The sequence below is a fragment of the Chiloscyllium plagiosum genome, chromosome 13, assembly GCF_004010195.1.
Source record: "Chiloscyllium plagiosum isolate BGI_BamShark_2017 chromosome 13, ASM401019v2, whole genome shotgun sequence".
In the NCBI taxonomy this organism is placed as follows: domain Eukaryota; kingdom Metazoa; phylum Chordata; class Chondrichthyes; order Orectolobiformes; family Hemiscylliidae; genus Chiloscyllium; species Chiloscyllium plagiosum.
Window position 1 is genome coordinate 63581205 of NC_057722.1, and position 15882 is coordinate 63597086.

At 42.4% G+C, this 15882-nt stretch overlaps 1 protein-coding gene across 2 annotated transcripts in view; it reads left to right on the forward strand.

The window, feature by feature from the left end:
• Window positions 1–8822, forward strand: part of LOC122556138 (segment polarity protein dishevelled homolog DVL-3) — a 122191-nt gene extending 113369 nt beyond the window's left edge. For both annotated transcript variants that reach the window (XM_043702621.1, XM_043702622.1), the window contains one exon: window positions 7146–8822. In XM_043702621.1, coding sequence (XP_043558556.1) covers window positions 7146–7594 — 449 coding nt within the window. In that variant the 3' untranslated portion in view covers window positions 7595–8822. The remainder of the gene's footprint in view (window positions 1–7145) is intronic.
• The last annotated feature ends 7060 nt before the right edge of the window (window positions 8823–15882 follow it).

The window sequence follows — 15882 nt, forward strand, 5'->3', positions numbered from 1 at the left end:
GGTAGATAGAATAGTGAAGAAGGCATTTAGTATGCTTTCCTTTATTGGTCAGAGTATTGAGTACAGGAGTCGGGAGGTCATGTTGCGGCTGTACAGGACATTGGTTAGGCCACTGTTGGGATATTGTGTGCAGTTCTGGTCTCCTTCCTATTGGAAAGATGTTGTGAAACCTGAAAGGGCTCAGAAAAGATTTACAAGGATGTTGCCAGGGTTGGAGGATTTAAGCAACAGGGAGAGGCTAACAGGCTGGGGCTGTTTTCCCTGGAGCGGGGGAGGCTAAGGGGTGACCTTATAGAGGTATACAAAATTATGAGGGGCATGGATAGGGTAAATAGGCAAAGTCTTTTTCCTGGGGTCAGGGAGTCCAGAACTAGAGGGCATAGGTTTAGGATGAGTGGAAAGATATAAAAGCGGCAACTTTTTCACACAGAGGGTGGTGCGTGTATGGAATGAGCTGCCGGAGGAAGTGGTGGAGGCTGGTACAATTGCAACATTTAAGAGGCATTTGGATAGGTATATGAATAGGAAGGGTTTGGAGGGATATGGGCCGGGTGCTGGCAAGTGGGACTAGATTGAGAAGGATATCTGGTCAGCATGGACGAGTTGGACCGAAGGGTCTGTTTCCATGCTGTACATCTCTATGACTCTAAGTTTAATGAACATTGTAAAGAGGGAGAAAGAGGTCAGAAGGCAACTGATAGAGACATGTTGATTTGCAAGGTGCCACTCTGCAGCAAATACTGAGTTAGTGTATAACATTTTGTCAATATAAAACAATTAAAGCAGAAATTCAGCCCTTACTCTCACAGAAGTCGTGTTATCATCTATTAACATCTTGAACAGGGATAGTTAAAGAACACATAAATTTGCTGAGTATTGACTCCTAGATAATTGAGCACATTGTATGAAATAAAAACAAAGTGCTGAAGAAGTTCAGGAGGTCTGGCAGCATCAGTCGGAGAGGGAAACAGAGTTTACGTTTCAAGTGTGATTGGACCATTTTGCAGAACTGAAGAGACTCTCCTGCTCCTCGGATGCTGCCTGACCAGTTGTGCTTTTCCAGTACCATACTCTCGACTGTAATCTCTAGCATCTGCAGTCCTCACTTTCACCTAGATAGTTTTTATGCTGTTAAATAGGGGGAAGGGACAAGCGGAACTGAAGAGTAGGTCAGAGAAAGGTTAAGGGAGATTTGAAATCAACAAATTGATTTCATTCCTGAAGAAGGGCCTGTGCCCGAAACGTCGAATCTCCTGTTCCCTGGATGCTGCCTGACCTGCTGTGCTGTTCCAGCAATAAAGTTTCAACTTTGATCTCCAGCATCTGCAGACCTCACTTTCTCCTTGAAATCAACAATGTAAAGGAAAAACTCTCCAATAATTTGATACAGTTGACATTTTAAACAGATTATAAAGTACAAAAGCAAGCAGGTTAAACTTGTATAAAACAGTGCTTATACCCTCAACCTGAACCATTGGGTCCATTTCTGGGCACCACACTTTAGGAAGGATGCCAACAATGCCTTTTAGAGGTTGCAGCTGAGATTTCCAAAAATGGTATTGGTGATGGTAAGGTCCTGGGGAGTGTTGCTTGACAAAGAGACCTCGGAGTGCAGGTTCATAGTTCCTTTAGATTAGATTAGATTACTTACAGTGTGGAAACAGGCCCTTCGGCCCAACAAGTCCACACCGCCCCGCCGAAGTGCCACCCACCCATACCTCTACATCTACCCCTTACCTAACACTACGGGCAATTTAGCATGGCCAATTCACTTGACCTGCACATCTTTGGACTGTAGGAGGAAACCGGAGCACCCGGAGGAAACCCAAGCAGACACGGGGAGAATGTGCAAACTCCACACAGTCAGTCGCCTGAGGCGGGAACTGAACCCAGGTCTCTGGCGCTGTGAGGCAGCAGTGCTAACTGCTGTGCCACCATGCCGCCCACGGGAAAGTGGAGTCTCAAGTAGATAGGATAGCAAAGAAGGCATTTGGAATGCTTTCCTTTATTCATCAGAGCATTGAGTACAGGAGTTGGGAGATCATGTTGCGGCTGTACAGGACATTGGTTTGGCCACTGTTGGGATATTGTGTGCAATTCTGGTCTCCTTCCTATCGGAAGGATGTTGTGAAACTTGAAATGGTTCAGAAAAGATTTACAAGGATGTTACCAGGGTTTGAGCTATAGGGAGAGCCTGAATAGGCTGGGACTATTTTATCTTGAACATCAGAGGCTGAAGTGTGGGGGCCTTCTAGAGCTTCTTTAAATTAATGGAGGGCATGGATAGGGTAAATAGACAAGGTCTTTTTTCTGGGTTGGGGAGTCCAGAGCTGGAGGACATAGGTTTGGGTTGAGGAGGGAAAGATATAAAAGAGACCTACGGGGCAACTTTTTCATGTCGAGAGTGGTGCATGTATGGAGTGAGCTGCCAGAGTATGCAGTAGTGGAGGCTGGTACAATTACCTCAATTAAAAGGCATCTGGATAAATATATGAATAAAAGGGTTTAGAAGGATATGGACCAGATGCTGGCAAATGGCACTAGATTAATTTAGGATATCTGGTCAGCATGGACGAGTTGGACCAAAGTGTCTGTTTCTGTGCTGTACATCTCTATGTCTCTGTGAGGGGCTTCAGTTGCAGAGAGAGATTGAAGAAGCTGGAGTTTCTTTGCTCAGCACTGGACAATATAATTGCATTCGAAGCAGTTCAAAGAAGGTTCATTAAACTGATTTAATGGAGGTGTTCAAAACCCTGAAAGGTTTGCTCGGGTGAATAGGAAGAAAACATTTCGAATGATGCAGAGTTGTTAAGCGAATGAAACAAATAAACAATAATAAGTTGTATTTAAATTGTCTTTTTTTTAATGCAGAACTTGCTGAAACAATACATATTTGTTGAAGCTTTTCATCTTGCACTAGTCAGGACAATTCACAAGAATGTCAATCAATTACACTGCACGAGAATCCCTGGCAGAGACATTGCCATGGAGAGTGTGTCAATTAAAATTTACATTTTAAATTGGGCAAGTTAAATCTGATTAGTCAGAGCATTGTCCTGATAAATTAATCAGTGAATGGCTGTCACTAATCTTGTTAAATTGAAAGAGGTGCATTCTATATATATATTCTTTCTATCTACAGACATATATAGTACATGCAAGGCCAGGCATTGTTTTCAACTGAACAAAATAGCTGACAGCCGTTCATTTCACAAGGCAATACCCTAACCAATCGGATTCAGTCTTGTTTAGAATTTGATATTTAAACAAAGTTGGTTGTTAATTGTCAAACATTATTAGTTTGTACATAATTCGCAGCAATGTCTCACGTATTCAATGCCCACTTGCCAACCAATCATTTGCTCACCTCTCGTTGAATATAAATGCAGGTTTTTTTCTTTTTATTGGTACTCTTATGAATTGTCCTGATAAGTGGAAGTTGAAAATCTTTGGCAAAATGTGCCTTTTCTCAGTAGAACTCAACTTGTATTTAGATAGCAACTTTAATGTAATACAACGTTTAAGGCAATTGGTAAAAGAAACAGAGGAAGATGAGAATTATTTCGTAATGTCGTCAGGTCAGCCATGACTTCGCTGAATGACAGAACAGGTTTAAGAGACTAAATGAAACTGATTGTACATCCTGAAAGGATTTTGGAAGCAGGTTCAATAATAAATATCAAAAGGGAACTGAATACAGTAAACATAAAGGAATGTGCAGAACTATAGGTAATAAGCGATAGTAAGTCAATGAATTGGCTATGTTTTTCAAAAAGAGATATGACTGACACAGGCATGATGAAAGGAATGACCTCATTGTGTTTCCAGGACACTGAGTTTTCCTAATTCTGTAAGCAAGGAGTACAAGCTTTGTGTCTTTGCATGTTTCCCCAAGAAAAATGAACTCCAGTAACATTACAAGGACTGGTAAATGTAGGCTAGCTAGCTTAACATATGTCATTGGGAAAATATTAATGTCTATTAGGAAAGATGTAATAGTAAAACATATAGAAACATAATATAATTAGATAGTCAGCAGGACTTCAGGAAATCATGCCGACTGTATTTGTTGTAGTTCTAGTTCTTTGAGGAGGTATCAAACAGATAAAGGGGAGTCAGTAGATGTAATATATTTGGATTACCAAAAGGCATTCAATAATGTACCACACATAAGGCTACTTAAGATAAAAGTCCAAGGTCTTGTGGGTAATATACTAGCATGGATAGAGGATTAGCTGACTGAAGACAGAGAGTCAAGAGTAAGTGACATTTTCAGGATGGAAACCTTTAACCAATGGTGTGCCAAAGGGATCAGTGCTGGGGTTACAATTATTTAGAATAGATTAATGATTTGATTGATGGAACTGAATGTGCTACATCCAAGTTTGTAGATGACTCAAAAATAGATGGGATGTTAAGTGATGAGGATGAGTCATAGCCTACAGAGGGAGATAGACAGGTGTTAAGAACCTGGCAGATGGAATATAATGTCAAAAAATGTGAGGTCATGCACTCTTTTGGGATGAAGCATGGTAGAGATGATTATAATTTAAATGGGAAAGACTGCAGAAAGCTGCAGCAGAGGGATTTGCGAGTCCTTCTGCATGAATCACAGAAAGCTAGCCAAGAAGTCCAATCGGTAATAGGGAAGGCAAATAGAATGTTGGCATTTATTCCAAAGGGAATGGAGTTTAAAAATAGGTTAGTTTTGCTAAAACTGTACAAGCTACTATTCAGACAACAGCTGGAATGCTGTGAATAGTTTTGGCTCCCTTATCTAAGGAAAGACTTACTGGCATTGGAGGCAGCTCAGAGAAGATTCACGAGGTATAGAGGGATTCTCTTATGAGAAAAGATTGAGTATATTGGATTGTATTCTTTGGAGTTTGGAAGACTGAGAGCACACCCTATAAAACATATGTGATTCTGAGGGAGATCAACAGGGTGAATGCTGAGAGATTGTTTCCCCTTGTGGAAGAGACTAGGACTCGAGGGCAGAAGCTCAGAGTAATGGGTTGACCACATGAATGAATAGGAACTTATCTTCTCAGAGGCTGGTGAATCTTTGGAATTCTTTACCACAGAATTGTCAAAGCTGGGCCATTAAACGCTGAGATGGACAGATTTTTAATCAGTAAAATTAGGTGAATCCCATTAGGTGAAGGGGTACATGTAGTGGAATGGGTCTGGGTAGGTTGTGCTTCGGCGGGTCGGTGTGGACTTGTTGGGCCGAAGGGCCTGTTTCCACACTGTAAGTAATCTAATCTAATGGTTACAGGAAAAAGGCAAAGCTGGAGGTTATCAGATCAGCCATGATGTCATTGAATGGGGAGTCATCTCAATGGACTGAATGGCTTAATTTCTCCTCCTCCATCTATGGTCTTATGTAAGATCCTGAGGAGATTGAGAGGGTAGATGTTGAGGTTTATTCTTGAGAAAAATTCAGGGCCGCAGATTAAATATGAGAGGTTTCTCATTTGTGACTGAAATGAGAAGTTTTTTTTTCTCTGAGGGTCATTACTCTGAAAATCTTTTCACAGAGAGCAGTAGAAGTGGATCATTGAACGCATTCAAGGCTGAATTAGATTATTGAGAAACAAGTATTACGGGAGAAGTCAAAGAGTTTGTGCTTGATGTCACAAATGGATCAGCCAAATCAAATGGTGGAGCAAGCTTGAGGGGCTGAATGGCTTACTCCTGGTCCTAACTCATGCATTATTTTCTTGACCATCTGTATTCCACTCCGAACTCCACTGTCAGCACCCACTGTTTCACATAACTCCTCCCCAGTCCTTACCAAGCTTGACATTCTTGAACACACCTATTCTTGGTTCCGATTCTCTCACATCCAATCCCCATCAAGTCTCAAAAACATTGTTCGTACTTTTATCGCTTTGCTGTTTCTGGGATCTTGCTGTGTGCAAATCTCCTGTGTTTCTCCGGGTTCTGATATTTCAAGACTATTTAATACTATAAGAGGCATACTTGGATATAGCGCTAGTCTGGAGAGGGTGGATAGAAAGCAGCTGTTCCTCTTACTGCAGAAAGCTGTAATACAAAAAGACTTGGGGAGGCTTGTGCACAAAACACAGGTGTAGCAGGTGATCAGGGAGGCTAACGGAATGTTCATCCTTATTTCAAGGAGGTTGAAGTAGAAGAGTAGGGAAGTCTTACTGTAACTGTACAAGGTGCTGGTGGAACCACACTTGGAGTACTGTGAGCAGTTTTGCTCCCCATAATTTTAGAAAGATATTATTGCATTGGAGGCAATTTTGAGAATGATCCTTGGTATGGAGGGATTGTCTTACAAGAAAAGGCCAAACAAGTTGGGTCTTTACTCATTGGAGTTCAGAACAATGAGAGATGATCGCATTGAAACGTACAGGATTTGAAAGGGGCTCATCAGGGTAAATGCTGAGAGAATGTTTTCCTTGCATGGGAGAGTCAAGGACCAGAGGGAATAGTCTCAGAATAAAGGGGCATTAATTTAAGATGGAAATGAAGGGAAATTTATTTACTGAGGGTTGTGAGTCTTTGAAACTTTTTACTTCAGAGAGCTGTGGGGACAGAATCATGGTGTATATCTAAGGCTAAATAGCTTCCTGAGCAATAGGGGAATCGAGGGTTATGGGAAAAAGACAGGAAAGTGGACTTGAGGAACGTCAGATCAGCAGATATCGAATGACGGAAAGGTTCGAAGGGCTTGAATAGTCTTAGTCGAAGGGTCAGTAATCATGGGGTATAATTTTAAGCTGAAAGACAGGAGGTTTAGAGGTGATTTGAGGGAAAATGTTTTCATCCAGAGGGTGATGAGAACCTGGAATGTACTTCCAGGGAGATTAGTTGAGGCAGGAAACCTCACAGCCTTTAGCAAGTACTTGGCTGAGCAAATGAAATGGCAAATAACATTGAAAGCTATAGACCAAGTGCTGGAAAGTGGGACAGGTGTAAATTTAGAGCAGCTTTGTCACAGTAAACTTGATGGGCCAAGTACTGTACAATTCTATGAATATATTCGGACATCCTGGGCTATTACATTATGCTGTATGAATGAAATTTCTTTTCCTTTACTTTTGCAGTCACTTCGTTTCTCTTTGACCTCCGCTTTTGTGCTAATGCTTCTTTGTTTTGGTTCCTTATTGCAGGAAGTCGAAGCAGTGGATCTAATCGCAGCGGGAGTGAAAGGAGAGGAGGAAAAGAGAAGGAGCCCAAAGCAGGGGAGGCCAAGTCAGGGGGCAGCGGCAGTGAGTCAGATCACACCACAAGGAGCGGCATCCGGCGAGAGCGGGCAGTCAGCGAGCGTTCGGTCCCTGCCAGCGAGCACAGTCACCATAGCAACCTCAGCCACCGGAGCCACCACTCCATGGCCGCCAGCGTCCGTAGCCATCACACGCACCAGTCCTACGGGGCTCCTGGTTTGCCACCCCTTTACACCCCACCTCTCATGATGATGCCTCCACAGTCTGTGATGGCGCCCCCAGGTGCACCTCCAGTGCGTGACCTGGCTTCAGTGCCCCCAGAGCTCACGGCGAGTAGACAGTCCTTCAGAATGGCGATGGGAAACCCCAGTGAGTTCTTTGTGGATGTCATGTGACTGTTTTTAATTTTTTTTGTAAAGAAAGCATCAACTATTCTGTCTTGTTACTAAAACAGAACGACTAAAAAAAAAAACTGGACTGAGGCCCTGTTTGTGATGGAGTAGCACATTTGAAGTGTGAACAGGACTGTATTTATTCAGCACTAATCTGCAAGATTTATAAACAAAAACCATTTGATTTGCTTCTCTCGCACCACCATCCTGTTCCCTCCCTCCCTGATCGTCTCACAAAACTGGACTGTGTGTGTGCAGACAAAAGCCTGTCTGTCTGCCTCTTTTAATACCTTTCCCATTGTAAGTTTTCTTACTTTTTTTTAGAAAACAAAATACTGCATCTATTGAGAGTGTGTTGTGAAAACCAAAATGAAACTGTAATCGTATCCCATCTTATGTTCTTTTGACCTAATTTCTTAAACCTCTTGTGTGCTTCTTTCCTTGTCACACAGCGAAGAAATATGGGATGTTTGACTTCCTCTGATACCAACTAATAGGCAGTTGGTGCAGAGATGTAAAAGGTCATCGACCGGATTGTGTCCCTTCTTGTATAATTGGCATGATAGCCTTTTTTAAAATAATCCGGACACTACACAGAAGGAGAAAATGAGCAATCCAAGGAGGCGAGTGGAAGATTTGCTTTTTTTTTCATACGTTAAATTCAATCATTAAATACACAGTAATAAATTTCAACAAAACTCATCAAGCCTCGAGGAAGCACCGCAAGCCTTATAGTTCATGCAGAAACAGAAAGAAACTGTCCAACGATGACTTCTCTGTTGTTGAGCTTCAGAAAGTGTGTCCTGTCTAACCTTTCCTTTTATCGCTCGAGCCTTGAAGTCAACACAAAACAGTTTGGGTCAAAGCACAAACACTGAAGTCTTCGACCCTGTTGCAGCTCTCCCCACCCCACCTCCTCCTATCCACGCTCCCCTCCCTTTCAAGAACAGAAATGCAAGGTACTTAATGGCTGGGGACACCTCACTACTGTCAGAGCCAGAAAATCTTTCCAGATCAATCCATTGGAGTCTCAGTGTGGAGAACAAAGACTTGCATCGGAGAATGGAAACAAGCTGCACTAATATTTCACAATCTATAAACCGCACCGTTCGGTTACTGAATCTGAAATTGAATAAGAGAAATATATCATTTGGAGACCAGATGTGACTCTGAATGATGGTTTTGTAGCTGAAAGTTGTATTGTATACTTTAATAAAATGGTTCTAGATGATTTCTTTACATTCATTCATTTGGTCACTTAACATTAGCTTTGTGGATTCATTTCCCTGTTTTTGTCTTGTATCTCATCCTAGATGGTCCCTGACACTGTAATTGGCAGGGAAAGACCATTTACCAGCATTTCTGTTCAAATTAAATTTGTCTTTATCAAAAAAATGTTCCTACATCTGCTGCATTCAGATTCTGACCAGTTTTGTTACTTCTGTCTGTGCACATTATCATCAAGATTTTACTCAAGTTCTGTATTATGAGTGCAGTTTGTGTTCTTCAAAATCAGATTTGCTCCATTCCAAAAATAAAATTAAAATCCCCTCAACCCTATAATATCAAATTCTCTCAGGGCAGGTACAGCAAAGCAAGTTCCATTTACAGTCTCCCAAGCAATTATTAAGCTGTATTATGTTTCAATGGCTAGAGGAGCCATAGAGTCATAGAGATGTACAGCATGGAAACAGACCCTTCGGTCCAACCCGTCCATGCCGACCAGATATCCCAACCTAATCTAATCCCACCTACCAGCACCCGGCTCATATTCCTCCAAACCTTTTCTATTCATATACCCATCCAAATGCCTCTTAAATGCTGCAATTGTACCAGCCACCACCACATCCTCTGGCAGTTCATTCCATACATGTACCACCATCTACGTGAAAATGTTGCCCCGTAGGTCTCTTTTATATCTTTCCCCTCTCACCCTAAACATATGCCCTCTAGTTCTGGACTCCCCAACCCCAGGGAAAAGACATTGTCTATTTACCCTATCCATGCCCCTCATAATTTTGTAAACCTCTATAAGGTTGCCCTCAGCCTCCGATGCTTCAGGGAAAACAGCCCCAGCCTGGTCAGCCTCTCCCTATAGCTCAAATCCTCCAACCCTGGCAACATCCTTGTAGATCTTTTCTGAACCCTTTCAAGTTTCACAACATCTTTCCGATAGGAAGGAGACCACAATTGCACACAATATTCCAACAGTGGTCTAACTAATGTCCTGTACAGCCGCAACATGACCTCCTGTACTCAATATTCTGACCATAAAGGAAAGCATACCAAACGCCTTCTTCACTATCCTATCTACCTGCGACTCCACTTTGAAGGAGCTATGAACCTGCACTCCAAATTCTCTTTGTTCAGCAACACTCCCTAGGACCTTACCATTAAGTGTATAAGTCCTGCTAAGATTTGCTTTCCCAAAATGCAGCACCTCGCATTTATCTGAATAAACTCCATCTGCCACCTCTCAGCCCATTGGCCCATCTGGTCAGAGTGGGAGTGTTGGACATATGGAGCTTTACTAGCAACTCCAATGTGCTGGATCCAGACCACCTCCAGTATTGACTGCATAAGGATCAACAAAAGAAAGACGGCATCTAAACTGCACTGATCTCTGTTGTACACAAAATGAGTTTCAGCCCCAATCCCCATAGGCCAAATGTGCTCAGAATTATTTTCTCTATATTAATTGGAGGTGACCAAATAGCTTTATTTGTACTTAGCTGTTACTTTTTAAGATAGTAAAATTTGTTCAATATATTTTTTGTGTTTAACAAGTTCAGTCTGAGTGAAATGGGTGGCACAGTGGTTAGCACTGCTGCCTCACAGCGCCAGAGACCCGGGTTCAATTCCCGCCTCAGGCGACTGACTGTGTGGAGTTTGCACGTTCTCCCCATGTCTGCGTGGGTTTCCTCCGGGTGCTCCGGTTTCCTCCCACAGTCCAAAGATGTGCAGGTCAGGTGAATTGGCCATGCTAAATTGCCCGTAGTGTTAGATAAGGGGTAAATGTAGGGGTATGGGTAGGTTGCGCTTCGGCGGGTCGGTGTGGACTTGTTGGGCCGAAGGGCCTGTTTCCACACTGTAATGTAATCTAATCTAATCTCATGAAATCTAAACCCTGCCTGTCTGATTTTTTCAACCTTTTGCTGAGGACAAATCATGCAACCGATGAATCTCTCCTAAGCTCACTGGTTCTGTTCCCAAATCAGTCCTAGGATTTACATTGCAGTACGCCATACAATCAGACACAAGGCAGTGCAGAAATTGAATAAATTGTATTTATGTACGGCCTTTCATGACCTCTCAAAGTGTTTTCCAGTCAATGACATCCTTTTGAAGTGAATCACTGATGTCATGTAGCAAGCAGGGAAGCCAATTTATTCACAGTACTTTCCCACAAGCAGCAATGTGATGTAGACAACATGGCTGATCTCCAATGACAGATCATTATAACAGTAGATGCATTTGTATTTCACCTTATAACACTGTCCTGAGTCAAAGCACTTCAAACATTAGATGACTTTGTAGAGCTCTGAACATTGTTATATCAGAAGATCCCTTTGCTGGTTGCTTCTTCCCAGCACTGCCTTGATCATACTTCACAAATGAAGAATGAGCAGTTAAGATAGGTGGCAGCGGCTGTTTAATATTTCCGGTTCCAAAAAGAACGCAAAAACTGTGGTTTCTGAACCTCAAGAAGGGGACTTTCTGAAGATATGGATGGCACTTATTTTGCGAGAAAACCCCCAGAATATTTCCATGTACAGGGAGGAGAAAGTGAGGACTGCAGATGCTGTAGATCAGAGTCGAGAATGTGGTGCTGGAAAAGCACAGCCGGTCAGGCAGTATCCGAGGAGCAGGAGAATTGACGTTTCAAGCATAAACCTGATTCCTGATCCTGTCTGACCTGCTGTGTTTTTCCAGCACCACACTCTCGACTATTTCTATGTACAGCATGGTAATGGGTAGGAAGCGACAGGGTTGTGAGAAGAAAGGTTATAATTGGTGTCAGGAATGTCTTTTTTGTATCCACAAAGGAGATCATTCTCTGAAACATATAAAGAAGGACAATGACAGCAAGGGCACCTTAGTTATTTAAGAAGCATGATGTGTAAATGCCGGTGTTGGACTGGGGTGGACACCAGGTTACAGTCCAGCAGGTTTATTTGAAAGTACAAGCTGAAGAAGCAAATAGCTGATCTAATGGGAAGAGGGTAGGTTGATATCCAGCAAGCTTGAAATTAAACCATTCAAATGGTCTTCACACATAACCATCGGGAAGGTGACAGTTACGGATAATTAACATTCCTGTGTACATAGTTCCTACAGCGAAACCATTCTGACTGTTGGTGAGCTAGTGCAACTGATGAAGTACTGTATACGATCTTTGCTGCTGTCTCTTTCATTGTAATGGCCCAGATACTCTAACTACTTTCTGTTTCACTGATGGAAATTCTCTTTAAAATTACCCTCTTGTCCGTCAGTGATTCCAAATTGGGCCTGTCTCGATATATTTATTGAAAATAATCATAAGAGATTGGCACGTACCCACAACAACTATAATTAGGGAGAAATTCACCCTGTGCAGAAGGAGTGTGACAGGCTGAGACATTTTCTTAAATACAATGCTCATTGACTTAATTCAGGAATTAAAGGTCCCAAAACACTTCGATAGCAAGTGTGAGAAATCTAAGAGATGAATGAGGGGGCAGGCTATAAGTGGGAGAAAGGAATAGGTTGTCAGTTGCAGCAAAGTCATGTTGAGCCAGTAAGTGGGTGGGTGCTGTGTCAGCTTTAGGTTGGGTTGGGAGATGAGGCTTATCAGGTCCAACCAGGGATTGGGAGGGGCGCGTTGGCTCACACTGGTGTGGAGAGGTGTAGCTGGGGAGTGAGTAGTGAGTCAAGGTTTGTTTTTAATACAGGCGGAGTTTAAGAGCAGGGAGGTTAAGCTGAAACCATATAAAATGTTGGTTAGGCCATAGCTGGAGTATTGGGGTCCAGAGTGTGGCGCTGGAAAAGCACAGCAGATCAGGCAGCATCCGGGGAGCAGGAGAATTGATGTTTTGGGATGTTCCTGATGAAAGGCTTTGCCCGAAATGTCAATTCTCCTGCTCCTCAGATGCTGCCTGACCTGCTGTGCCTTTCCAGCACCACACTGTCGACTCTAATCTCCAGCATCTGCAGTCCTCACTTTCACACAGCTGCAGTATTTTGTGCTCTTTTGGACTCCACATTTTAGCAGGGATGTAATTGCACTGGAGAGGGTGCCGATGCGGTTTACCAGAATATGGCCTGGGCTAGAGAGTTTCAATTAAGAAGAGAGATCGGACAGATTGGGATTATTTTCCTTGGAGCTGAGCAGGGGAGGTGGGGGAGCATGATTGAGATAAAAATTATGTATAAAATTATGAGGGGTGAAGGCAGGAAGAAACCTTTCCCCTGAGTGGAGAAAGCATTGACCAGGGGGCATAGATTTAAGGTGAGGTGTGGGAGGAATTTTTTTGTTTTACTCAGAGGGTGGTGGGAACATGGAACTCCCTGTAGTGAGGTGGTAAAGGCAGCAATCCTCACAGCATTGAAGCAGTATTTAAATGTACACTTGCAATGCCAAGACATACAAAGCTATGGGCCAAATGCTGGAAAATGAAAATAGAACAGTTAGGTGGTTGTTTCTGACTGGCACAGACCCAGTGGGCTGAGGGGCCCTTTTCTCTGTTGCAAACCTCTATGATTTTATGACAGTAATCACCCAGGAGTGAGAGTTTTTTTATTATTCTCTAACATTTCCTGTGTAATTATTGAGCTTAAGTGATTCATAACTTTCTAGATTCTCAGACTTTTTCCAAAGGATTCCAGATGTAGGAGAGTGGTCCATTAGAATAGTCAGATTTCCAAAGATTCCCGCAGAGTCAGCTGGATCGATGATTTTACATAGTCCCAATGTGTACCTCCAGTCTATGCTGGTCCAACAACTCTCACCATTGGAATATTTGGACCAGTGTTTTCTCGTCCTGTACTGAGGGCACCGAGGGTCTCTGAAACAGGAGCTCTGTGTTTGAGTCTCACTCCAGGAATTAATGTGTGACCAGTGGAGTGCCACAAGGATTGGTGCTGGGTCCTCTATTTTTGTCATTTACATAAATGATTTGGATGCGAGCATAAGAGGTACAGTAAGTAAGTTTGCAGATGACACCAAAATTGGAGGTGTAGTGGACAGTGAAAAGGGTTACCTCAGATTACAACAGGATCTTGACCAGATTGGTCAATGGGCAAAGAAGTGGCAGATTGAGTTTAATTCAGACAAATGCGAGGTGGTGCATTTTGGGAAAGCAAACCTTAGCAGGGCTTGTACACTTAATGGTAAGGTCCTTGGGAGTGTTGCTGAACAAAGAGGTTTACAAAATTATGAGGGGCATGGATAGGGAAAATAGACAAAGTCTTATCCCTGGGGTCGGGGAGTTTAGAACTAGAGGGCATAGGTTTAGGGTGAGAGGGGAAAGATATAAAAGAGACCTAAGGGGGAATGGTTTCACGCAAAGGGTGGTATGTGTATGGAATGAGCTGATAGAGGATGTGGTGGATGCTGGTATAATTGCAACATTTAAGAGGCATTTGGATGTGTATATGAATAGGAAGGGTTTGGTGGGATATGGGCTGGGTGCTGGCAGGGGGACTAGATTGGGTTGGGATATCTGGTCGGCATGGACGGGTTGGACCGAAGGGTCTGTTTCCATGCTGTACATCTCTATGACTCTATGTTGCTGGCTGTTCCAATGGTGGTCCATTGGGAACAAATAGAAATAATGTGCATGGTCACAGGGAAAAGGCAGGAGATTAGCACAAAGCCAAAATGCTCAGAGAGTGGTGTAGATATGATGAGCCAAATGGCCTTCTTCTGCAAAATAACATTTCTGTGATTCTGTAACATGTGGGATGAAAACTAACAAGGTGCCTACAAGCGATATTGTATATAGGCCAGAGAGCAATAGTAACAATAAGAAAGCAGTAATGATGTGCAAAGTTTGCCTGAGTCATTAAGCACTGGAATACAGAAAACCTTTACACCCTAACAAAATTCCACCAGTCCCTTAGTCCAAAGTTGCCACAGACTTACTTAATATATATCATGACAATTTTCTCTATTCAGCAACTATTTGTCTAAGTTTATAATTGCCAAATAATTGAAGAAGACTTTGTGCATTCTTGGCAGACACAGTGATGGAGCATTCAGTCTGAATACATCTGAAGAGGGCATATCTTACAATGTGCCAAAATATACTCGGACCTTTGAATGTAGGTTTGCTCTCTGAGCTGGAAAATTCATTTCCAGATGTTTCGTCACCCTACTAGGTAACATCTTCAGTGGGCCTCCAGGCAAAGCGCTGTTGATAATTCCTGCTTTCTATTTATATGTTTGTGTTTCTTTGGGTTGGTGATGTCATTTCCTGTGGTAATGTCATTTCCCAGGGCATTGTTATTGCCTGTTCTTTTGGGGGTAGTTGATAGGGTCTAACTCTATATGCTTGTTGATAGAGTTCCGGTTGGAATGCCATGCTTCTAGGAATTCTCATGCATGTGTGCCATATGGGACATAAACTATATGACAGCGTCTGCCTTATTACCTTAGATCCAAAAGTCACATTGAGCCAATACTTTTCACATTTACATCACTGATCATGAAGTGCAGGACAATAAAACTGGATTTTTGTATTGTTATGCTGCATCTAAGACTTACAATCTGGATATGTGCTTGCTGTCAACAGCAGAAATCACAGTTGGAAGGTGAAATAGGACAACTCTACCAAGCCATGACTATCCAAGCTCTCAGAAATACAGGACAAACTTCTAAAATAAAAGGAAGAATGAAGGTGGTTTTTGACCAACATGTAGAACTGCTTGGAGGACAGAAGATCAAAGTCAAACATTATACCAAGATAATCTGCAAAAGTATCCAAAGTGTGCAGAGAACCTGGATCCTATGAAGTCATTGTATCTAATGGAGAAAGATTGAAGAGAAAGAGAAACCAACTCAGAGAACTGTATAGCATCCCAATTTTGATTTAAATACACATGAAGATATGCTCAGATATTGAAGCTGTATGAAATTAGCATCACTCTAACAGCACACGGGAGAGCAACAGACATACATGTCAAAACAAGTGCAAAGTCTAGATCTCAGGAATGGTACACAATCACCAACTCCAAGAAGGATTGTGAAACAACCTATAAGTTCTACCGATTCTTAATGTGCCTACAGTGTGGAAAGAGGCCATTCTGCCCAT